Here is a 26,588-nt window from a genome sequence, read left to right on the forward strand (position 1 = left end):
AGACTTCAGCTATAGCTCGGACACAGCATGGTTTCGTTAAGGGAATGTCTTGCTTGACCAATTTGATTGGATACTATGATGGGGTCACAAAAGAACTGGATGCAGGGAATAACTTTGATAACCTATATTTGGATCTTAGAAAGGCTTTTGATACTGTTGCACATGGAAGACTGCTGAACAAATTGGAGCAGTGTGGCTTTGGAGGCAAATTGCTGCTAGGGATAAAGGGATGGTTGAGTGGGAGAAGGCAGAGAGTGGTAATCAATGGAAACTGCTCATCATGGACTAATGTTATTAGTGGAGTCCCTCAGGGTTCAGTGTTGCGTCTATTGTTGTTTTCTGTATTTATAAATGATATTGATGATGGTATATCAAGCTTAATGTCCAAGTTTGCAGATGATACAAAGGTTGGCAGGGTTGTTAAGGACACTAATGACAGTATGCTGCTGCAACATTATCTAGAAAAGTTCAGCAGGTGGGCTGAGAGGTGGCAAATGAAGTTTAACCTTGAAAAATGTAAAGTACTACAGATGGGAAGTAGTAACCCCAGAGTAACATATCAACTCTGTGGTACTACACTGACAGTGGTAGAGAATGAAAAGGACCTGGGGGTAATTGTGCAGGCAGATATGAAGTTTTCTGGGTAGTGCAGATGGTCTGCAAGAGTAGCTCATGGTGTCTTGTCAATGATATACAGGAATTTTTCTAGCAGGGATAAGGAGGTGATTATCCCCTTGTATAAGACAATGGTCAGGCCACACCTTGAGTACTATATACAGGTCTGGAGGCCTCATTGTAAGAGGGATGTAGAGCTGTTGGAACGAGTACAGAGAAGGGCAACAAGATTAGTGAATGGAACAAATGGTTGCTCTTATGAAGAAAGGCTTAAATTTTGCAAATTACAGTGTTTGGAGACTAGGCACCTGCGAGGTGGTCTCATTGAGGCATATAAAGCCTTGAATGGTTTGTGCATGCTCAATGCAAATGGGATTCTTCCTCTTGCTCAGAATAGTCACCTGAGAGGGCATAAATTCAAATTGAGGAAAGACAGATGTAGGATAGATGTTTGGGAGTTTGCCTTATTCAAGGCTGAGCTGGACCGGTATTTGGAATGAACGGAGGGATGAAATGGGAGCTTTTTTTTTTTTTTTTTTTTTTTTCTTGGCTGATGCTGCATAAGCTTGCTTTCTTGCATCATATGCCTCTATGAATGCTAGTGCTAATGTTCTTATAAGGCATATAATAGCACACAAGAACATTGTATTCACCTCAAAACAGCAAATTTTTCTTCTTCTTTGCTATATTCTATGACCTGGAGAAATTAGAGAATCTGGAGAACAAAACCCGGGAAGGTAGCAACTGTGTGAGTTTTGCCATTATCAATGGCATATAGTATGCAGGCCACACCTCTCATCTTCTGGGGAAAGTGGGGGAAGCATTTTTAGTTCCCCCTGAACCAAACATTGACATTATGTTTCTTTGCTCTCTTGATGGTTTCTGCAATCCCATGGTAAAAGGAGAAAATTAATTGAGATAATTCTTCTTGGAAGGGGGGTGGAATTATAAAAGGTTATCAATTGTTCTATTAATAGTTCTGTTAATCACCTTCTTAGAATATTGGAAATGGCTGAGTACATTTCTTATACTGTTCACATCCGGGTTGAAGTTTTTAGATGTGTCCCCTCTTAGAACTCTAAGGGTCACACCTTTAACCAATTCAAAGGTGTGAAAAGGATTGTTCTTTATCTAACTGCACACCTACGTTTAAAAAATCAGAAAAATATAATAAAAAATTGTTCCCTTTTTGATGCCCTCTTTATTTTCAGTCTTTTCTGAATGCAACTGCAAAAATGGAATTTTTGCAGTTGCATTCAGAAAATATATTTCTTAATACATTGCTTAATATATTTTTAATTAAGTTCTGAAATTAAAACTCTTTAGACCTATCAGGGAGTGAAATGCAAATTTAAAAATCACTTGCTCCAACGGATGCCTGCAACTGGAGATGACATCCTGGTGCTAACAGGAGTGCCCACTGCACGAAATGTGAAGCATGCATGCAGGTCAAAAGTTTGATTCCAGATGATGTCACGGAACCAGAGAGTGTTTACCACCAGGTGCTTTCTTCCAATTGGAAGAGAGCACATGGTGGTAAACACAACTTGCTATCAATAACTGAAAGTGACATATGCCAATTAATGTGTGCATATAATTAAGTTTAACTTAATTTATGAATTTTTCTGTGAGATAATTAACAGAGATTTCTGTAATTTTTAGAGGTAAAATCAACGAAAACATATTAAAAGCTATTAGAAGTTCCAGCTGTGTGGACAAAGTAGACGAAGACACAAATTGCTGAAATATTGTTGGGATCAAATCGGCCTTGTGTGATTAACACAGTCTTGATTGACGTTGGGGAGGGGGGGCTAAGCCTTTTATCATTAAAGTTAACCTTTATATCTAAGACTGCAAGACTCTTAAGATTAAGACCCCTTCAACCACAAATATTTTTTCAGGTTATTGATAATGTTATTAGGTTAGGTCAGTTGTTGGTCTGCAAGTGCATGAGCAACTTGCAGCCCAACATGCTTCCATATTGATTGCACCATTATACAAATAAGTTTGCAAAGTCAGTGTTTATGTGCCAATATGCAAACTGTGTAGGTTAAAACACACAGAATAATAATATGGTTGAGAAAGGTGTCAAGTTCCTCCTTGCACTGTCTCAAAACCAAGAAAAGAAGAGGCACTTGACCTTTCACACCCATATTAATAATCTGGAAAAAATAGAAAATTTATGATTAAAAGAGGAGTAAACAAACCTTCCCATTCCTGGATGCTAGGGTTAACATTAACAATGATTAGATTTAATACCTCCAAAGCACTATATTCCCACAAAATGTGGAAATATCTCCCAAAGCAGCATTACACATTTTAAAAAGGAGTGCATAACCAATTGCACCTGTTATTACAATATCAATTTGCTTCATCTCCGTTACAATTCAGCAAAAACTCAGCAAATCCATGATCTTGGTACTAAATAATCCAGAGGGGAATTCTGTTTGAATTAAAAAATGTAAAGTTAGTTTAATTTAAAAAACATGAACAACCCAAATATTTATATATTTATTTATTGTTATTTTCAATTTAAATTAAATTAATTAAATTTAAATTAATTTAAATTTAAATTTCAATTTAAGTCAACTTCATACATTAAACAACAGTGAGCAAATACAGTTCATATAAAGTAAATGTCTTATACTCCAACATCCTTTGCAGTATCAGACATTTAATATTTTAAATTAAATGCATGTATGGATATCAAATGTTTATAGAGTCTCAAGTAAATGTATTTGTAGGCCATATTGCACTGTTATACAATAAATCTTAATAATTTTCTGAATTTTTTTTATCGATTATACATAATACTTATATTAGAAAATTGAAAACTGAGAGCCAATGTGATAGCATGATGTTCTATCATAGATGAAGCTGAACAGTTTGAATTGACAGAGTTTATGTATTATTTCAATCTTTGTTCTAACACGAATCTAGTAGAACCCCTAGTACAAAGCATGACATAATATGCATAAAATACTGTGAAACAATATGAGCCATCACACAGGAGATTACCCCATACTCATCATCATCCCATATGCTCAATGGTCTATCATCCCAGCTACAATGTCCAGTCTATTATTCTCGTAATTAAATCACTACCTTGGATTGGAATACTAGTTCCTACAGTGGCTGCATGGAATCCCTGCACAACCTTGAGAGTGGAGGAATCATGCTCGAACTTCAGTATCACCTCAGAAAAACCTTATTATAATGGATAATATCATAACTGTGCCAATTCAAGACACTAACTAGACACCCCGGATATCAGCAATGTTGTATGCTCTGTATGGAGAAGAGAGTCCCATAATTTTGCACTGATGACCTATCAGAGAAAATTAAAAAATCTTACTTTAGTGTCATGTATTCCCTCCAATGTCATCAACATGTGCAACTGACTTCAAATTGATTTCAATAAACTGTGTATAGACAAAAACCATGAAGTGCAAATTTTTGCTGAAACCTTTCCTTTGGTGCAGTCCTAGCACTGTTAAAAGCCTAAATTAAACAGACTGACAATAATCTATCTCCTCCTGATAGTGTTGCTTCAAGCAGAGAACACTGTACCTGAACAGTGATTAGAATCTGTTATTCCAATCATCTCAACCTGCACATGCAATTATGAAACTCATATTATAAAGGAAGAAAGAAGTGATAGTTACCATCACGATTCCAATTTGTATGAGAAAAATAAAAGGGGGGGAAGTATACACTATACAAAAATTCAAGGCAATTTACCTATCTGTCTATTTTTGAATCACAAAACTTGTAATCTAAATGTGTTTGTGTGTTAACTGTTTGTTTAAAAACTTTTTTCCTCACTCCTTTTTTTTATAGTGCTCCAAGTGGTGTTTTCTATTATCCAAAGGTTAAAAAAAATAATAAGAAAAAAGTGTACTATACAAAATTCACAGCAATTTATCCAGTGGAAGCTGCACTATAAATTTCAACTGGTGTTAGAAATCTCTCTCTCTCTCTTTTTATATATATATATATATATATATATATATAGTATGGACAATGGATTCACAAGTTATCTGTTTGTGTGCTAGTGATTTTTTTTAACTTTCTTTTTCCAATATTTCATTTATTTTATTTTAGCCACTAGAACTAGAGGAAGCTTATAATGCATTAGACAAAAAAAAAAAAAAAAAAAAAACTTTCCCACATCATTGATCTATTCCCTCTAATAATTTGTTTAATACTCTTGTATACAATCCCCTTCTTGCTTCTGCTGGAAAAATTCCTATATATCATTGATAGAACACCATAAGCTGTCCAGCAGCCTGTCTACACTGCTCAGAAAACTTCATGTCAGATTGTACAATTACCTTCAGGTCTATTTCTTTCTCCACTATGTATGATACAACACAGTTGGTATGTTAATCTTGGATTACTGCTACCCATGTGCCTTGCATTTGTCAATTCTTAAGTTAAACCTTGCATATTTATGTTAAACATAAAAAAGGCACCTGGGGCAGATGTAATCTAGCCCTTAGCCATTATTAGCATTAGTTGAAGCATATGATGCAAGAAAGCAAGCTTATACAGCATCTGCCAAAAAAAAAAAAAAAAAACTTCCCATTTCACCCATCTGGTCACTCCAAATGTTTGTCCAGTTCAGCCTTAAATTTATTTAAGTTATCAACTTCCCCAACAAAAGATGGAAGTCTGTTCCTGCAATCAACTACCTGCTGGCTAAAGGCAAACTTCTACACATCTATTTTACACCTGTCTTTCCTCAATTTGAATATATGTCCCCCTCAGGTTCTTAATCTGAAGCAAGCAGAAGTATCCCATCAGCACTGAACCTGCTCAGATGATTCAAGCCCTTTTACACCTGGATCAGATCACCTCACAGGTGTCTGGTCTCCAGATGCTGCAACTTACAGAATTTAAGCCTCTCCTGGTAAGAGAATCCCTTTGTTCCTCTCACCTATGATGTTGCCCTACTCTGTACTCATTCTAGCAACTCTACATCCTAAAATGAGGCCTCCAGACCTGTATACAGTACTCAAGGTGTGGACTGACCATTGTCTTATACAAAGGGATAATCACCTCCTTGTGTCTGCTAGCAAAATTCCTATATATCATTGCAGATGCTGCAAGTTGCAGCATCTGCAATGATATATAGGAATTTTGCTGCAGATGCTGCAAGTTGCAGCATCTGGAGTCCAGGCACCTGCGAGGTGATCTGATTGAGGTGTATAAGGCCTTGAATGGTTTAAGCAGGCTCAACGCTTACTGGATACTTCCACTTGCTCAGATTAAGGGGGCATAGATTCAAATTGAGGAAAGACAGTTGTAGAATAGATATGTGGAAGTTTGCCTTTAGCCAGCGGGTAATTGATTGGTAGAACAGACTTCTGTTGTTGTGAAAGCTGATAGCTTAAATAAATTTAAGGCTGAATTAGACCAACATTTGGAGTGAACAGATTGGTGAAATGGAAAGGTTTTTTTTTTTGCTTGTATAAGCTTGCTTTCTTGCATCATATGCCTCAACTAATGCTGATATCAAATCTCAATTACCATTTCTCAGCCCATCTTACTAGTTTTTCTACGTCTTACTGCAGCATCATACCCTCGTATCTGTCATTAACCACCCTGCTAACCTTTGTATTGTGTGTAAACATTCACATTAAATTTGAAATGGCTTCATCAATATTGTTAATAAATACTGAAAACAGTAAGGAGACCAAGCACTGAATCTTGAGAGACTCCAATAATAGCAATGCCCATTGATAACTACTCCCTACATCAACCATCCCTTTATCCATAGTAGTAACCTGCCCCTAATGCCAGAGTGCTCCAATTTGTATGGCAGTCTTTCATGTGGAATAGTATCAAAAGGTTTTCTGAAATCTAAGTACACAATGTCAAAATTATTTTTTGCATCCAGTTTCTAGGTCACTGCATTCTAGAAACCTATTGGATTAGTTAGACAAGACCACCCCTTAACAAATCCATGCTGTGATTGCACTATAATTGCATGCCTGTTCAGATGGCCCTGCATCACTTCTTTAATGAGTGGCTCCATTATTTTCACTAGAACAGAAGTTACAGGTCTGACTTTCTTTGAGATTGTCCAAACTCAAATCATATGTCTAACTTGCAATCCTCCACAGCTCTTCTTCTACCAAAAAAAGATTCTTTTCAGGTCTTTCACTGCATTAGGCAGCTTCCTCCAGCAGACATTCCAAGTCATTCCAAGTTGATAGTCGAGAATCTTTCAGCAATTCCTTTATATTTGTTATACAGTCTGCAGTGTTGGCCAGAAATTGCAAAATGACATAAGAGAATTGTTTTCCATCTTGTTGAGAATTCTCATAAATGTGTGGTGAGCATAATATGACTTGAATGTTGCACAGGCTTTCAGACTGAAAAATTTGAATGTTAAATCAGTGAATAATGAGAGTTTACCATATATACATTCTGAATTTAAACATTTACTAAACAAATGCAACAATTATAAATGTACTGTACAGCTGCATAGATGAGTTTATGGGACACAAAAGGAATAAGAAAGATAGAGAAAACTGCTGAAAATCTTTTTATTTAGAAATTATTACACGTGAAAGCCCCCATCCCAAAGGAAACATCCATAAGTTTTAAAAATGTTTAAATTATTGATATTCCATTTCCATTAGATTTGACTGAACATTTCGTCTTTGCGAGGTGTGTAAAATAAAGAGTAAACAAATTTAAAATAAAGAGTAAACAAATTCATTACTGATAAACAATAAATCAGTTATGAATGCTTACCAAAATTTGAGGACAGTATTTTCGGGAATACCACTCCACAGAATATGAGAACAGCATCACACTTGCACCAAATAAAAGTGAGCATAGAAAGAAAACATTCCATACTGAAGATGTCCTTTTCTTTGTAATAGCTATGACGATTGCTAGAAATTAATGGATTGAAAATAATTACTTTTACATATAAAACTACTTTCAAAATTTTAATGTATTTTTGGAAAGGCATGTTGCACAGTAAACATAAGATACAGCTATAATCAAATAAGCACTCTATCCTCCAGGATAGAGTGCTTGTTTGATTAAAAAGTTTTGAAAATCATTATTTATTCTTTTTTGAATGCAGAAAAAAAGAAAGATGAAACTGACAATCATATAGTTGTCACAATTTCAATTTTGAAAAGCTGAGGAATTGGTAATTATGAACAGGAGGAAAGGGAGAGGTTTTTTTTTTAAATCGAGACTTCGGAGTTGAAATTAAATTTTACTGAAAACTATATGCATTTTAAATTAAATTAATTATATTACACCTCCCAGTATAATATGCTTTCAAACTTTGGCTTACTTATGATTTTTCTGTTCTGTGGATTTCCTCTTGGATTGTTTTTTAGGCAAAACCTGGTTATGACAGCTTCAAGGAAGACACCCTTGAAGATTTTTCCCTCTTTTGAAATATTCAGTAAAAGTTTTGTTTATAACAATGGCTCTGATATCTAGATTTGACTGTCCAGAATGTTTCCAAATTTTCACTAGTATGATATCTGAAGTGTGTTTTTGTTTTTCCATCTGGTGGAATATCCTTTCACATTCAGCAGTGCTATGAGCCCTGTCTGTCCCCTCTAATAGTTTGTCTAGTTCTTCATTGAATTCATTCAACATGCTTCTACAACAAGAGATGGAAGTTTATTACAACAATAACTACCTGGTACCTGAAGGCAAATTTACACACATCTATCTTGCAGCCGCCTTTCTCAATTTGAATTTATGGCATTTGTGTGTAGCAAGAAGAAGAATTCCATCAGCACTGAGCTTACTCAATCCATTCAAACTGAAGCCTTTGTTGGTAGGAACACCCCTCTGTTTCTCTCAGTAATCTCATTGCTCTTCTCTCCATCCTATTAAGATACAGCAATATTGTCAGTCTGTAGAACAGTCTATTATTGTCAGTCTGTAGAACAGTCTATTATTGTCAGTCTGTAGAAAGGACCATCATTTTGCCATATTTCCAAGGATCACTACACTGAAAAGGCTGGAATGCTGTGTCAAAATTGTCTGACCCATTGGACATTCTTTTTGTGTTTCTCCAATCTAGTATAAAACCTGTATGATTCTCCAATGTAGATAGAGATCCCTCCACAGTTACAGTTGATTTTATAACTCAGACCCCTAGGAGTATTAGGATAGCTTGCTGCCTGTAATACTACCTGGCTTGTAGCCATGAAGGGTGTTGTGTACGGCATGCACCTACGTATGCAATAAAAAGTTCTGTTTTACAAAAGCTAAGCCTTTGTAAAAGATACTAACTCCATATTTCTTTACTTCTTTGGCTATTTTCTTGCTAATACCTGGTAAATAAGAAATGCAGATTATTATTATTATTATTAGCCATATGGTGCAAGGAAGACTGACGCTTATGGTGCACCAGCCAAAAAAAAAAAAAAAAAAAAAAAAAACCTCCCCAGTTACCCTAAGAGAGAGAGAGAGAGAGAAGAGAATCACCGAGAAAGATAAGAATAATGATATCCAGCTCAGGACCCTGGGTGTGCCAAGCCCATACTCACCAGATGTGAGCCCCTGGAGTTAAATATTTGACCTTTCAGTTTATGGTTTGGTCCTGGAATAAGAGGATGCCATTTTTCTCTATTTCCATTTTAAATTTTATTGCAGGAAAAGGAATTGAGAGTGACATGGCTCCAGATGGCTATAATATCTTCAATATACCTTCCCAAAATTTCAGTTTGATAGGCTACCTTTGGTAATACTTCACCATGTCATTCAAAAAACTATAAACCATTAGTGCAACTAATCAATCAAAAACAATTGAAAGATGGTCAAATATCTGCATTCCTTATTTACCAGGTATTAGTGTGTGTGTGTGTGTGTGTGTGTGTGTGTGTGTGTGTGTGTGTGTGTGTGTGTGTGTGTGTGTGTGTGTGTGTGTGAATAACTAAAAAATAATAAATATTAATTTTGTATAGGAAAGAATAAATAAAGTATTGAAGAAGTGTTTATGAGAGTAATATGGTGTTAGTGTCAGGTCATTTTGCCATCAGGGAGCAGCTGACACCAGGGCAGCTGCTACGTGACGCCCGTGCCCAGCACGTGGAGCCGGACCACCAGGTATTAGTGACAAACTAAGAAGCAAGGCAAAGAAATATGGAGTTAGTGCCCTTTAGAAAAGCTCAGCTTCCATAAAATATAGTTTTATAGGCAGCCAACAATTCTAATAATCTCAGAGGTCTGAATTATAAAATCAACTAAAGCTGCAGAAGGATCTAGGTTGGAAAATCATACGGGGATTGGATTAACACGCAAAAAAAGACATCTTATATATGAGATCAGACAGATCATATACAGCTTTTCATGTCTTACAGAAGGCGCCTTTGTAGCCAGGTGGGAAGGAGCAGCAGTGCATAGCACACGCTTCTTGATTAGACCGGGGTTGAAGCCCGTCACCACTAAATAAGGAGGATGTGGAAAGGTCAGGGAATGACCACCGCATATCCTGGAGCAATATGGCCTTAGTTGCTAATGCTTCTAAAAACCAAATAACAAATAACAACAACAAATGTCTTACAGTATGGTGATCCTTGGGAATTGAATAAAATAACAGTCCTTTCCTCAGATCAATAATATAATGGGAGACAATTCAAAAAGGCATTCCACATAAAACTTTTTGAATCCGCGAAAAGATCTAAACCTCCCAAACACTTCCTAGTTCATTTCACAAATTTTCACAAATCTGATCTTAATGATGTCCATTTCCACTTACAGTCGGCCAAACCCCACATACTTTTTCTGATAGAATCCTTATAGTTATCGGTTGATTCCTTATAATTAACTGATAGTTATCGGTTGATTCAATCGCTGCTCATCTCAGCTGTCCAAGTTATTTGATGTATGATTCCTTTTGCTTCAAAGGTGGTATTTGTGCATAAGTCTGTTCTGATATTCCCTGTCAAAGAAAAAGTAATTTGGAACCTCCTCTTTTTGATATTCTCTTGCTTAAAATCTCTCCAACACATTCTATCATATTCATCTGTTGCCTCTATCATTCTCCCAACTCCTAGTCTCCAGCCACTGCAAATTGCAGTGGCTGGAGACTAGGCACCTACGCGGTGATCTGATTGAGGTCTATAAGGCCTTGAATGGGTTGAGCACGCTGAAACGGGGAACATACTTTGTAAAAAGGATAGGTGGAATAGGACCAGGGTATGTCTGCCAGGGGCAAAGGTTGATGACGTTGTAGAGCGGATATCATCTTTTAAGGGCACAAAGGGTGATATAGTTGTACACGTTGGCACTAATGATATTAAGAGTAGGAGACCGGCGGAATTACTTAGCAAGTACAGGTCACTGTTGAAAAAAAGCCGTGAATTAGGGTTGAACTTGAAAGTGTCTGCAATTCTGCCCAGACACGATAGGAGGGAGTATATGATGAGAGCCTTGTCGATCAATTCGGCCCTGGAGGGATTGTGCAAGGCTCAAGGGGTAGAATTTTTTTCAGCCTGGACTGTACTTGTTAACAGGAGAGATTGCTTCTACAGGGATGGGATACACTTAAATAGAAAGGGTGCAAGAATTTTTGCTGATGCTGTCAAGGCAGTGTTAGGTGGGTCGGAAAACTGCTAGTTGGGGGGGATACAAGGACTAATAGATTAACAGTAGCCACTGGCAGAGGTGGAAGTGATTCTTGCACTGCTTCTATTCAAATGAGCAGAAGTCTGAAAAACAAGATGCAGGATATTTCAGAGACTGCTGGTAGTCATTGCGTTACAAGTAAACACATGGGTTGTGTTAGGGTAGCTAAGAATAGAAACAGGTGCATGTATACCTGCGTGTACACCAATGCTAGGAGTTTGGTAAATAAATTTGATGAATTTGAGGTATTGCTCAAAACATCAAAGGCAGATATTGTTGGGATATCAGAGACGTGGTGTCACACAGATATAAGTAATGCGGAACTGGAATTTGGGGAATACAATGTATATAGAAAGGATAGACAGGACAGGAGGGGAGGAGGGGTTATGCTATTAATTAAGAAACACATAAAGTCAAAGGAAGTGAAGCCAGTTGACATCGATGGACAGGGCAGTGTCGAGTCAGTTTGGTGTGACATAAGCATAGGGAAATCAAAATTGAGAGTAGGAGTGTGCTATAGGCCTAATGACTCTGATGAGTATAATAATATATTGTACAGGGAAATAGAGTGGGCCACTAAATCAGAGAGTCTTATAATGGGGGATTTTAATTTCCCAGATATTGACTGGAATTTGTGGGTTGGTCACTCGCACACTAGCAAGGCTTTTGTGGATTTATTGGATGATTGTTTTCTACATCAGCATGTTCGTGAGGCAACAAGAGGGAGCAATACTCTTGATCTGATTATCAGTAGTGATTCTTCATGCATTAAGAACCTGCAGATAAATGAACCACTAGGTGGCAGTGATCACAGTGTGTTGAAGTGGGATTTACTCAAGGAGGTAACTACCATCAGAGGTAAAGGGAAGGGTTTTTGTTTTCGTAAAGGCGACTATGATGGTCTGAGACAGTATTTAAATTCTATACAGTGGGACCAACTGATGATGTTACCAACAGCAAACTCAAAATGGGAAGCATTCAAGGAACTAATCTTGGTGGCTACCAGGCTTTACATACCAACTAAGAAATATTGTTCAAGGTTTAGGCCTAAATGGTTGTCAGATGGACTAATGAGACATGTGGCAGAGAAGAAAAATGCATGGGATACATACAAATTAATGGGTGACATGGAAGCCTATGATAGATATAAGTTGGTCTGTAAAAAAAAAAAAGTAAAGTGCAGCCATTATCAACCCACTGCAGGGTGGAAGCCTCCTCAACAATTCATGCTGAGGGAAATGGACCATAATCTGCCACGCTGGTCCAGTGCGGGTTGGCAGATCGACCGTATTCAGCAGGCAGGGGCTTGAACCCCGGTCTACTCAAAGAGCGTGTGCTACTGCACTCCCGCTCCTGCCCACTCGGCTACGGAGGCCGTCGTAACCAAGTCACAAAGGAGATTAGGCAGGCAAAGGCAGACTACGAAAAATCCTTGGCAAAGGATGCAAAGAAAAACAGAAAGGAGTTCTTTACATACTTGAACTCGAGAAGGAAAGGGATGAATCAGATTGGTCCACTGGATATTGATGGTTCAACAGTTGAGGATCCTGCTCAGGTGGCTAACAATCTAAACGAGTATTTTGCATCTACATTCATGCATGAGGAGTTATTCAGGAAGGAGAATGATGTAGGTAAAGTAAACATTGGCAGTGAGCTGGATGATTTTGTAATAACTGAGAGGAAAGTGGAGGAGAGATTGTTGAGGATAAACATAAAAAAGGCACCTGGGGTGGATGGGATCTATCCAGTTATATTAAAGGAGGCAGCAAAGGAAGTATGCAAACCCCTAGCCATAATTATGAGAGCTTCTTTGGACTCAGGGGAGGTACCCATAGACTGGAGATGTGCAAATGTAACCCCAATTCACAAAGGAGGATCAAAGGCTGACACAAGTAATTATAGACCTGTTAGTTTAACTTCTGTTCCAGGTAAATTAATGGAGGCACTGGTTAAAGAAGCACTGCAGGATCATCTAGACAAGAATTCAGTTATAGCTCAGACGCAGCATGGTTTTGTTAAGAGCAGGTCTTGCCTGACCAATTTGATTGGATACTATGATGTAGTCACAAAAGAACTGGATGCAGGGAATAACTTTGATATTATATATTTGGATCTTAGAAAGGCTTTTGATACTGTTGCACATGGAAGACTGCTGCACAAATTGGAGCAGTGTGGCATTGGAGGCAAATTGCTGCTATGGATAAGGGGATGGTTGAGTGGCAGAAGACAGAGAGTGGTAATCAATGGACACTGCTCAACGTGGACTAATGTTATTAGTGGAGTTCCTCAAGGTTCAGTGTTGGGTCCATTGTTGTTTTCGGTGTTTATGAATGATATTGATGATGGGATATCAAGTTTAATGTCTAAGTTTGCAGATGATACAAAGGTTGGCAGGGTCGTTAAGGACACTACTGACGCTATGCTGCTGCAACAGGATCTGGAAAGGTTGAACAGATGGGCTGAGAGGTGGCAAATGAAGTTTAACATTGACAAATGTAAAGTACTACATATGGGTAACAGTAACCCCAGAGCAATGTATCAACTCTGCGGTACTACACTGACAGTGGTGGAGAATGAAAAGGACCTGGGGGTAATTGTGCAGGCAGATATGAAGTTCTCTGAGCAGTGCAGACGAGCTGCAAGAGTAGCTCATGGTGTCTTGTCAATGATATACAGGAATTTTTCTAGCAGGGATAAGGAGGTGATTATTCCCTTGTATAAGGCAATGGTTAGGCCACATCTTGAGTACTGTATACAGGTCTGGAGGCCTCATTTCAAGAAGGATGTAGAGCTGCTGGAATGGGTACAGAGAAGGGCAACAAGATTAGTAAATGGAACAAAGGGTTGCTCTTACGAAGAAAGGCTTAAGTTTTGCAAATTACAGAGTCTGGAGACTAGGCACCGGCGAGGTGATCTGATAGAGGTGTATAAGGCTTTGAATGGTTTGAGCATGCTCAATGCCAATGGGATTCTTCATCTTTCTCAGAATAATCACCTCAGAGGGCATAAATTCAAATTGAGGAAGGACGGATGTCGGATAGATGTGCGGAAATTTGCCTTTGGCCAGCGGGTGGTTGGTTGGTGGAACCGACTTCCATCACTTGTTGTTGAAGTTGATAGCCTAAACAAATTTAAAGCTCAACTGGACAGGTATTTCGAACGAATGGAGGGGTGAAATGGGAGAGGGTTTTTTTTTTTTTTTTTGGCTGATGCTGAATAAGCTTGCTTTCTTGCATCATATGCCTCTACTAATGCTAATGCTAATGCTAATTCTGATGGGATCCTTCCACTTGTTCAGATTACGAACCTACGGGGACATAAGTTCAAATTAAGAAAGGACAGATGTAGAATAGATGTGCGGAAATTTGCCTTTAGCCAGCGGGTGGTTAATTGCTGGAAGAAACTTCCATCTCTCGTTGTGGAAGTTGATAGGTTAAATAAATTTAAGGAGGAACTGGACAGGCATTTGGAGGGAATGGTGTGATTTTTTTTTTTTTTTTTTTGGCTGATGCTGCATAAGCTCCTACACTTGCTTTCTTGCATCATGTGCCACTACTACTACTACTACTACTACTACTAACTCCACTTAACACTTGGAACTCTTTGACTTTGAAACTTTGAAACTTGACTTTCTCCAATCCAACTTTCCTAACAGTGAGGCAAATTTCCTTGATGATTTTAATGTTCACAACTTCAGCTGGCATCCATTTTCTAGTCACATGGGCCTAGCTGGTCAAGGTGCTTTGGCTTTTGCAATTACTAATGACCTCACACCAGATTTTATATTTTCATACAAAAATTCCAGACAATTCTAATCAAGCAGCCAACATGCCTGATCTTTTTTAAAATTCTAAGTACACGGTCAAGGTGAGTGGTCCTCTAGGCACCACAGATCACAACTTTGTGATAGTCTCCTCTCCAATAGAGCCATTTTCTTGTGGCCATTCTCAACCTTGTGTTGTTTGGTATTACAAGAATGCAAAATGCAACGATTTGTAAGATTTCTTTTCCTTGGTCGAATTACTGTTTCAAATCTTCTGATATCAGTGTTTGCTCAGATCATGTCAGCAAAATTATTCTTGTAAGGATAAAATCCTCTATTCCACACTAAACCTTAAAATCTCATCCTTTATCTAAACCTTGGTTTTCCAATAAATATGTTAAGGCTGTTCAAGATAAGAATATTGCATCATGAAATTGGCTTGTATCCAAATATCCAGGTTCATTTTCTGTCTACAACAAAGCTTGCAACAATTGTAAAGCAGTTGTTAATCAATCCAAATTAGATTTCGAACAGACTAAGAGAAGAAAACTTGGTCGTTGTCCATCATTCTGGTCCTTTGCCAAAGCTATTGGCCACAACTTTTGCCCATCTCAATTCGCACCTCTGTCAAAACCTAATGGTTATATTGCCACTTCAGCCAAAGATAAAATTGACCTGCTAGCATCCCACTTTTCTTACAACTCATGTATTGATGATCGTGGTCATCAATATATCATCATCAATACACCACCAATAACTTAGTCATCAATACACCACCAAGATCATCAATGTACTACTTTTTTGAATATACATTCTATTCAATGTCTCCTGTTGTCTTCCGTCAAAAGGATGTCAGAAGGATTTTTATCAATCTTGATGCTAAGAAAGCTCCAGGTCCTGATGGTATTTCTCCACTTGTTCTCAAAACCTGTGCTCCTGAACTTACTCCTGTTCTGCATTGCCTCTTCACTTTCTTCTTATTATTATTATTAGCTATATGGAGCATGGAAGCCTGAGGCTTATGCTGCACCAGCCAAAAAAAAAAAAAAAATTCCCGAGTTACCCTAAGAGAGAGAGAACAGTAACCCAAAAATAGCTTATACAGTTGGTGGAGTTGAACTTAATATCTTTTCACTGTGGGACAGAAGAATTCAGAGTACCAATCAACAAAAAGAGGCCTGGTTACCAATGTCAATTTCATCCAATCCTGCTTCTTTTCTGAGTTCAACAATTTGCGCTTTAACATTCTCAACCGAATCATCTGATTGCAAAGGTGTTTTCCCTTTTGCTTGGAAATTTTCTCATATCCAGGCAGTTCCTAAAAAGGGTGACAAATTCCTCCCATTCAATTATCATCCAACTGCACTTCTGCACTTTCTAAAGTAATGGAAAAATCAATTAACCACCAACTCTTAAAGTATCTAGAAACTTTCCATCTGATCAACAATTGCCAGTGTGGACTCTGTCAGTCAGTGTCGATCCACTGGTGATATTCTGGCTTAAGTTACTCATCTAAGGACAAATCCAATGGAAAAGTGTGGTGAAACTCGAGCAGTTGTTCTTGACATTTCAAAGGCTTTTCATCTTGTTTGGCATAAAGGTCTTGAAAATAAGATTTCATCGTGCCAGCTGTTTTCTGTAATTGGGTATGCAGTTTTCTCTCTGACCACTCACTGTGGGTAATGGTAGATGGCTCTCTGTCTTCTAACTTCTCCACTAATGCAGGTGATCCCCAAGGTTCAATTCTTTCTCCCACACTTTTCCTCTTGTATAGTAATGTTCTTCTTCCATTGACCAAAAATTCTATCCATAGTTTTGCTGATTATAGCACATTGCATTCCACCATCCAGTTTGAGAAACCTTGCCCTACATAAAGAGCTTCAACTTCTTGAATATCCATTACCAGTTTCTTAAATGCCAATTGCCAGGTAATTCTCTAGTGTAGCAAAGATAACTTAGTTGATTTCAATCCTTCTAAAACTCAGTCTTGTCTTATATCACGCAAAAAGGATTTTTCTGTTTCTATATTTACCTTCAATGACACTCTGATTTTTAGGCAAGATCATATTGTTATAATGGGATTACCCTGACCTCTAATCTCTCTCTTGGCATAATCATATTATAAATATTGCTTCTGTTGCATCTAAAAAACTGGTTTTCTCATTTGTTCTCGGCATTAGTTTTCTTCCAAAGAGCTGTTCACTCTGTACCAATCACAAATCCAACCTACAATGGAATATTGTTTCCACATCTGGTGCAGTGCCCCCAAAATCTGTCATAGTTTCTAGATTCCATTCAAAAGGAGGTAATTAGGCTAATTAATACTCATTTCTAACAGAGTCTCTCCGCTCACTCCATGGGCACTGTTCTTTTGAATTGGTTTCTATAATTCCCGCTCTCTCTCCTTCAAAACAGTCCGAACATGTGCCGCCACCAGTCAACATCCTTTTACTGTGAATGAATAAATTCAATTTCCATTTTCTGGAACAACCTTCCTTCATATGTATTTCCTAAAAATTACAATGTACAGAAGTTCAAGTCTAATGTCAACAAATATCTTCTTTCATCTTCTCAACCTGCAGTCCATGAATGGTACTAAGTGCTATAACGCTTTCTATTATAAAGCTTTGAAAACAATCATTCCATTGTTGCCACGGTTGCCAGAATTGTCAAAAAAAATTAATAATGAACACACTTCAGTGTAACTCATGCTCATATCATTATTATTATTAGCTATATGGTGCAAGGAAGCCTGAGGCTTATGCTGCACCAGCCAAAAAAAAATTCCCGAGTTACCCTGAGAGAGAGAGAGACAAAAGTAGAAAAGTAGAAGGAAATCACCAAGAAAGAGAAGAATGATGATATCCAACTCAGGACCCTAGGTGTGCCAAGCCCATACTCACCAGATGTGAGCCCCTGGAGATATAATACTGCACCAACTCTAGTTCAACCAATTCTCTTATTGTGTTAATTTTCTCTATTTCTCTTTGGAGCATTTTGACAAAAAGTAATAACTGAGGAGATAAAAATTTGGATAAATCATTTGAATATTGATTCTGTGTGCAATATGTGTTTTGCATGATTTCTTCATCTGTTGTGTTCAGTAATATTTTTGGTGTTAAAAATGAAAATAAGTCGGCAATAGTTTTCAAACTCATGAAGCTGTGTTTTAATTCACTGGTTACAATGTCAATTATTAGGAATACTCTCTGATGCCGAAAGGCTCTTCAGCTTTCTTGTGTTTTGTTTGTATTGCGATACCTTTCAATATTACTTAATTTTTTGTCAGCTTGCCTTGACAATATTTACAAAAACATTTAAATATTCATTGTAGAATTTTCAAATCCAGTTTTTATATTTAGCTTCTTTAAGCCACTGATCATGTAAGTGTAGACCGGGGTTCAAGCCCCTCACTGCTGAATACGGTCGATCTGCCAACCCGTACTGGACCAGCTTGGCAGATTTTGGTCCATTTCCCTCAGCATGAATTGTTGAGGAAGCTTCCATCCTGCAGTGGGTTGATAATGGCTGCACTTTACTTTTTTTTTTTTTTACACGTAAGTGTTGAATATATTTTTTGCTCATTTTCACAAAGGGGCAAAATTACACACTACAGTTTAATAAGAAAATTCACAAACAAAAAACAAACACAGTAGAACCCGAATAAGAAGTTTTCCAAAGGACTGGAGGTTTAGAACTTATTACACAGGAAAACTTCTAAGAAGGGAAAATGACCTAAGAGTATGAAATATTAACTATACATATAAAAATGAAAAGATACACATTAGCATTAGCAATGGCACATAGTGCAAGAAAGCAAGCTTATATAGCATTAGCTAAAAAAAAAAAAATGCACTTATTTCGCCCATCCACTCGCTCTAAATGTTTGTTAAGTTCTGCCTTGAATCTATTTAAGCTATCAACTTCTACAACAACAGATGGAAGTTTGTTCCAGCATCAACCACCCGCTGGCTAAAGGCAAACTTCAGCACATCTATCCTACAACTGTCTTTCCTGAATTTGAATTTATGCTTAGGTGATTATTCTGAGCAAAAGGAAGAATCCCATCAGCATTAAGCATGCTCAAACTATTTAAGTCTTTATACACCTCAATCAGATCACCTCACAGGTGCCTAGTCTCCAGACATTATAATTTGCAAAGCTTAAGCCTTTCTTCATAAGAGCAACCCTTTGTTCCATTCACTAATCTTGCTGCCCTTCTCTGTACTCATTCCAACAGCTCTACATTCTTCTTAAAAAGAGGCCTCCACATCTGTATACAGTACTCAAGGTGTGGCCTGACCATTGCCTTATACAAGGGGATAATCACCTCCTTATCCCTGATAGAAAAATTTCTGTATATCATTGACAAGACACCATGAGCTACTCTTGCAGACCGTCTGCACTGCTCAGAAAACTTCATATCTGCCTGCACAATTACCCCCAGGTGCTTTTCATTCTCTACCACTGTCAGTGTAGTACCACAGAGTTGATATGTTACTCTGGGGTTACTACTTCCCATATGTAGTACTTTACATTTGTCAATATTAAACTTCAGTTGCCACCATTCAGCCCATCTGCTCAACTTTTCTAGATCCTGGTTGTTTATGTCACTAGTGTCATTAACAACCCTGCCAACCTTTGTATCGTCTGCACACTTGGACATTAAGCCTGATATACCATCATCAATATCATTTATAAATACAGAAAACAATAATGGATCCAACACTGAACCCTGAGAGACTTCACTAATAACATTAGTCTACAAAGAGCAGTGTCCATTGATTACCACTCTCTGTCTTCTCCCACTAAACCATCCCTTTATCCATAGCAGTAATTTGCCTCCAGTGCCACACTGCTCCAATTTGTGCAGCAGACTTCCATGTGCAACAGTATCAAAGGCCTTTCTAAGCCAAATATATGATATCAAAATTTTCTTTGCATCCAGTTCCTTTGTGACTACATCATAGTATCCAATCAAATTGCTCAGACAAGAATTCCCTTTAACAAACCCATGCTGTGTCCGTTCTATAACTGAAACTTTATCTAGATGATCCTGCAATGCTTCTTTAACCAATGTCCATTAATTTCCCTGGGACAGAAGTTAAACTAACAAGTCTGTAATTACTTGTGTCTCACTTTGATCCTCCTTTGTGAATTGGGATCACATTTGCACATCTCCAGTCCATGGGTACCTCCCCTGAGTCCAAGGAAGCTCTCATAATTATGGCTAAAGTTTTGTTTACTTCCTTTGCCACCTCCTTTAATATAACTGGATAGATTCCATCCACCCCAGGTGCTTTTCTTATGTTTATCTTCAATAATTTATCCTCCACTTTACTCTCAGTTATTACAAGATTATCTAGCTTACTGCCAGAGTTTAATACACCTTTAGCATTCCCACCCTGAATAACTCATCATGTGTGAATGTAGATGCAAAATATTCATTTAGTTTGTTAGCTACCTGGGAGGATCGTCAACAGTTGACCAGTCGATATCAAGTCGACCAATCTGATTCATCCCTTAACATACGTACATAATAACATACACAATCTTTAACATACACAAGTTAAAGATTATTTTTAAGTACTATTTTAGTATTTAAAAATATTTTACTCTGCCTATGGGAAAATTTTTAAAATGAGGATTTCTAATTGTTTAACGTTCTGTTTATTAAACTCCTTGCAAGTTGGAAGAATGAACTCCTTTGGAGTTTCATCGTACCTCAAAAGGTCACAATTACAATAAGATAGAGAAAAATTCCACAAAAGTAATTCAGAAGTGTTAACAACCATCAGAACTTATCGCTTAATGTGGTCTACTTATCCGATTATGGAAAATAGTTACAATATATCACTTCCATAATATCAAAATGTTTATACTAAAAAGGTTTTAGCACTGAAAGTCTGAGACTATGGAAAATTTACTAATTGAACAAGTTAGTGCCAAGCATCATTTTATTTTATAGTAAATCACTGAAGTAGATGAAATGGCATCATTTCTGTTATATCTTATATTGTGAATGCCTTCACAACGAGTTGCCCTGATATTGAACTACCTCGAATAAGCAACGCTCTGACAATGGATTTTCGAATAGGCAATACAGATTTTGCTAGTAGCGAAAATGAGGTGATTATCACTTTCTATAAGGCAATGGTCAGGCCACTCCTTGAGTGCTGCATTCCAGTCTGGAGGCCTTGTTTTAGGAAGGATGTATAGTTTCTTGAGCAAATACAGAGAAGGGTAATGAGATTTGTAAGGGGAACAAAGGGTTGCTGTTACTATGAAAGACTTAAGTTCTGCAAATTGCAACATGTGGAGACTAGGCACCTGCGAGGTGATCTGATTGAGGTGTATGAGACCTTAAATGGGTTGAGCAGGCTAAATTCTGATGGGATTCTTCCTCTTGCTCAGATTACAAGCCTGAGTGGGCATAAATTAAATCTGTGGAAAAACAGTTATAGAATAGATGTGTTTGTAAAATAATAAGAGGAGTTTATCTCAATATAGTACATAGAACACTTCCGTAGGGAAGTGTTCTACGTACTATATTGAGGTAAACTCCTCTTATTATTTTACAAATATTATTATCAACGTAGAACATATTGAGTATTACAGCTCTGATTCATACTATAGAATAGATGTGTGGAAATTTTCCTTTAGCCAGCAGGTAGTTGATTGCTGGAAGAAACTTCCATCTGTTGCTGTGGAAGTTGATAGCTTAAATAAATTCAAGGAGGAACTGGACAAACTTTTGGAGGGAATGGATATGTGAAATGTTTTTTTTTTTTTTTTTTTTTTTTGTCTAATGCTACATAAGCTTGCTTTCTTGCATTACATGCCTCCTGTACTACTACTACTCGCTAATGGATTCTCAGTGGATAAGACCACCCCATTGTCGCCGTTGGAGAAGCATTGCTTATTGGTGGTAGTGCAATATCGGGGCAACCTCGTTGTGAAGGCTACCATATTATGAGATACAGTAAACCCTCGATAATCTGGTTACAGTTAATCCGGATTGAACTGTGAAAATTCTGTTTACAGTTAAGTACTTTGAAAGACACACGGGATTTAGGAAGGCAGATGAGTAACTCTCACTGCACGCTGATTGACTGTGCAGAGAGAGATGGAACATACATTACATTGTCTTGTGTGTTGTTCAATGTTGTTGTTGACTCTCAGTCGGGCAGATGCTATTGCTTATATCTCTTCATTTGCACACTTCTTTATAAGTATATATAAGTTAACATATTTTCTATAATTATGGGTTCTAAAGAATTAAAAAGTGAAATAAAAAGAAAACACTTTAACTTGAAAATGGTGTTCCTGGAAAAAAAAATTGAAGAATTTGAATTGGTCAATAGGCTGTGTCAAAGCAGTGTATTAAATAGAGAGACATTAAAAAAGTCAAAAGAAGCGTTTCTGGAAGAAGCTGTATTTAAGTGGTATTCACAGCAATGATCAAGTTCCATTGGTGTGCAATGTCAGTGCCACCTGATAAATGTATAAAATCACAAAAGACAATTAACAACATAAAAATATTGTATTTTTAGAGTTTTTAAATAAAGGCTCTACAGTAGTTTTGTTTTATTTATTTTCATCAGTACTGCCTATATCATTAAATTTTCCATTTATTTGTGTTCTAAGTTTTTTGTCTTTTAGGACTATCTATTGCTTCACTAATCCAGATTCTCACCTAATGTGGATGACCTCTCCCCCCAATTACTCCAGATACTGTACTGTACACGAATATCAAAAACAATGCCATTTCACCTAATTTGGTGGTTTACTATGAAATAAAATGATTCTTGGCACTGACTTTTTACCAATTACCAAATGTTTATATTCTTTAATATTTTTTAATATTAAAAATGAATAATTTATATATTTAAAAAACGTATTAATTGGGAAAATGTCATTATAATAATACTCTGTATATTCTTTATCATTAACTTTTTATGCAGGAAAACTTTTTATCCAGGAAAGGAAAATTAATACATTACAACACACAGAGATGAAACTGGGACTTAAGAAACCAAACCCAGTACAGGGGAAAACTTCTTATGTGGGAATTTCTTATCAGGGTTCTATTGTAGTTACCTACTCAAAGTAAATGAATATTTACAAACAAAAAAGGACAAGTTTACATCAACACTGTTAAACCTATTCAGAACAGTGGTTTGCATGCAGGAATGATTTATTACTGCATCTATCTTTTGGGCAGGTTACTCCAGTAATTCGAAAAGTGAAACCACTGCAGAAAGTCAAATTTCAAAAAAAGGAAGTTGAAGAGTTCTGAGTGATTAGTGAAAATTCATATTATAATACCATATATTCATATAAAAATATATAAAATTCATATTATTCAGCAACAAATTTTCAATAAAAAAAAAATTTACTAACCAGAGTAACAAAATGTAAAGAATAGTAAAAAAATACGAAAATAAAAAATAAATCTACAACAATGAGTAACGTATATTAGTATCAAAACTGGACAACGTTTGACAATCACCAACATCATGGATCATTCATAATTTTTGAATGGTCCATCATGTAAACTAATGAAAACAGGAGAAATAAATTTACTTACGTCTACAGTCTTTCCATCACAAGTTAGAAGAGAATGGTTGTAATCGTAATGAGTGACAAAGTTTCTTGCTCTGAGAAACTTGAAAATGTAGCATAACAAAATGTACATGATGCTTGATAACAGCTGCAGAGCTTTCTTTCTCTGCCAATAAAGCAAATGAAAATCACTGTGATTGGCTGATTTTTTTTGTTTCATTTCCCAATCTCATTTCCCAAGTTACTCCTTCAAGTAACTTTGCAACAAATTTTCCTGCCTCAAACAAAAACAGAACAGATACATATAAAAAGGTTATAAAATGTATTATTCATGGCCAGTGACAAAGTTTGGGTCTTGTTGGCTGTATAGAAATAAAGCAATAGACAAGGGTAGAATGTTAATGTGATAATGGCAAATGAACCTCAAAACCATAAATTTAACGAAACTGCATGCTTTGGAGTGACCGAGGTAGACGCTTTACTCTGTCTGGTCATTGCTTAATCCGCTCTCTGAACAAAATGGGATAAATGCTAATTACAGTGGTGCACTATGGCCATAGATGCCGATGCACCTAAAAAATTCCCAAACAAACAAACAGCTAACTTAACCCCGGGGGCCCACATCTGGTGAGTATGGGCTTGGCACACCCAGGGTCCTGAGCTGGATATCATCATTCTTCTCTTTCTTGGTGATTCCCTTCTACTTTTGTCTCTCTCTCTCTCTCTCTCAGGGTTACTTGGGAACTTTTTTTTTTTCTGGTGCAGCATAAGCCTCAGGCTTCCTTGCATCATGTGGATATTAATAATAATAATAATAAAAATTACAGAATAGGTTCCTTGCAATGCACTAGTCAGTTTCAGAATGTTGCCAACATAAGCAAGGATCAAAGGATCTGAAATTTAGATGCGTCTCTAGCTAGCATAGTAATAACTCATTAGCATTAGCATTAGCATTAGAATTAGTAGAGGCATTTGATGCAAGAAAGCAAGCTTATGCAGCATCAGCCAAAAAAAAAAAAAAACCCACTTCCACTTCACCCCTCTGTTCGTTCAAAATACCTGTCCAGCTGAGCCTTAAACTTATTTAGGCTATCAACCTCCATGACAAGGGATGGAAGTCTGTTCCACCAAGCAACCACCCACTGGCTAAAGGCAAATTTCTGCACGTCTATCCTACATCTGTCTTTCCTCAATTTGAATTTATGCCCTCTCAGGTGATTATTCTGAGCTAGAGGAAGACTCCCTTCAGCATTGAGCATGCTCAAACCATTCAAGGCTTTATACACCTCTATCAGATCACCTCGCTGGTGCCTAGTCTCCAGACACTGTAATTTGCAAAACTTAAGCCTTTCTTCGTAAGAGCACCCCTTTGTTCCATTCACTAATCTTGTTGCCCTTCTCTGTACTCGTTCCAGCAGCTCTACATCCTTCTTGAAATGAGGCCTCCAGACCTGTATACAGTACTCTAGGTGGGGCCTGACCATTGCCTTATACAAGGGAATAATCACCTCCTTATCCCTGCTGGAAAAATTCCTGTATATCACTGACAATACTCCATGAGCTACTCTTGCAGCCCGTCTGCACTGCTCAGAGAACTTCATATCTGCCTGCACAACCACCCCCAAGTCCCTTTCATTCTCTACCACTGTCAGTGTAGTACCATAGTGTACAGATATGAAGTTCTCTGAGCACTGCAGACGGGCTGCAAGAGTAGCTCATGGAGTATTGTCAGTGATATACAGGAATTTTTCCAGCAGGGATAAGGAGGTGATTATTCCCTTGTATAAGGCAATGGTCAGGCCCCACCTAGAGTACTGTATACAGGTCTGGAGGCCTCATTTCAAGAAGGATGTAGAGCTGCTGGAACGAGTACAGAGAAGGGCAACAAGACATAGTGTACTATGCACACTATGTCAGTGTAGTACCACAGAGTTGATACGTGGCTCTGGGGTTGCTGTTTCCCATGTGTAGTACTTTACATATGTCAATGTTAAACTTCATTTGCCACCTCTCAGCCCATCTGCTCAACCTTTCCAGATCCTGTTGCAGCAGCATAGTGTCAGTAGTGTCCTTGACAACCCTGCCAACCTTTTTATCGTCTGCAAAATTGGACATTAAGCTTGATATACCATCATCAATATCATTTATGAATACAGAAAACAATAATGGACCCAACACTGAGCCCTGAGGAACTCCACTAATAACATTAGTCCACGACGAGCAGTGTCCATTGATTACCACTCTCTGTCTTCTCCCCCTCAGCCATCCCTTTATCCACAGCAGCAATTTGCCTCCAATGTTACACTGCTCCAATTTGTGTAGCAGTCTTCCATGTGCAACAGTATCAAAAGCCTTTCTAAGATCCAAGTATATAATATCAAAGCTATTCCCTGCATCCAGTTCTTTTGTAACTGCATCATAGTATCTAATCAAATTGGTCAGGCAAGACTTCCCCTTAACAAAACCATGCTGTGTCCGAGCTATAACTGAAGTCTTGTCTAAATGATCCTGCAGTGCTTCTTTAACCAGTGCCTCCATTAATTTTCCTGGAACAGAAGTTAAGCTCACAGGTCTATAATTACTTGTGTCAGCCTTTGATCCTCCTTTGTGAATTGGGGTCACATTTGCACATCTCCAGTCTGTGGGTACCTCCCCTGAGTCCAAGGAAGCTCTCATAATTATGGCTAAGGGTTTGCTTACTTCCTTTGCTGCCTCCTTTAATATAACTGGATAGATCCCATCCACCCCGGGTGCCTTTCTTGTGTTTATCTTCAACAATTTCTCCTCCACTTTACTCTCAGTTATTTCAAGATTCTGTAGCTTACTGCTAGAGTTGAATACACCTCTGGCATTCCCCTCGCTGAATAACTCCTCATGTGTGAATGTCAATGCAAAATATTCATTTAGTTTGTTAGCTACCTGAGCAGGATCATTAACAGTTGACCCATCAATATCAAGTGGACCAATCTGATTCATCCCCTTCCTTCTAGAGTTTACATAAGTAAAGAACTCTGCTGTTTTTCTT

At 37.6% G+C, this 26,588-nt stretch overlaps 1 protein-coding gene across 1 annotated transcript in view; it reads right to left on the bottom strand.

The window, feature by feature from the left end:
* Positions 1-1,166: 1,166 nt before the first annotated feature.
* Positions 1,167-26,588, bottom strand: part of LOC150087624 (sterol O-acyltransferase 1-like) — a 283,384-nt gene continuing 257,962 nt past the window's right edge. Inside the window, exons 12-13 of the mRNA XM_090369891.1 lie at positions 7,381-7,523; positions 1,167-3,058 (exon numbers count right to left, since the gene is read on the bottom strand). Coding sequence (XP_090226017.1) covers positions 3,014-3,058; positions 7,381-7,523 — 188 coding nt within the window. The 3' untranslated portion in view covers positions 1,167-3,013. The remainder of the gene's footprint in view (positions 3,059-7,380; positions 7,524-26,588) is intronic.

This window comes from Mastigoproctus giganteus, chromosome 3, assembly GCF_048544385.1.
Source record: "Mastigoproctus giganteus isolate SK-2022 chromosome 3, ASM4854438v1, whole genome shotgun sequence".
Classification (NCBI taxonomy): domain Eukaryota; kingdom Metazoa; phylum Arthropoda; class Arachnida; order Uropygi; family Thelyphonidae; genus Mastigoproctus; species Mastigoproctus giganteus.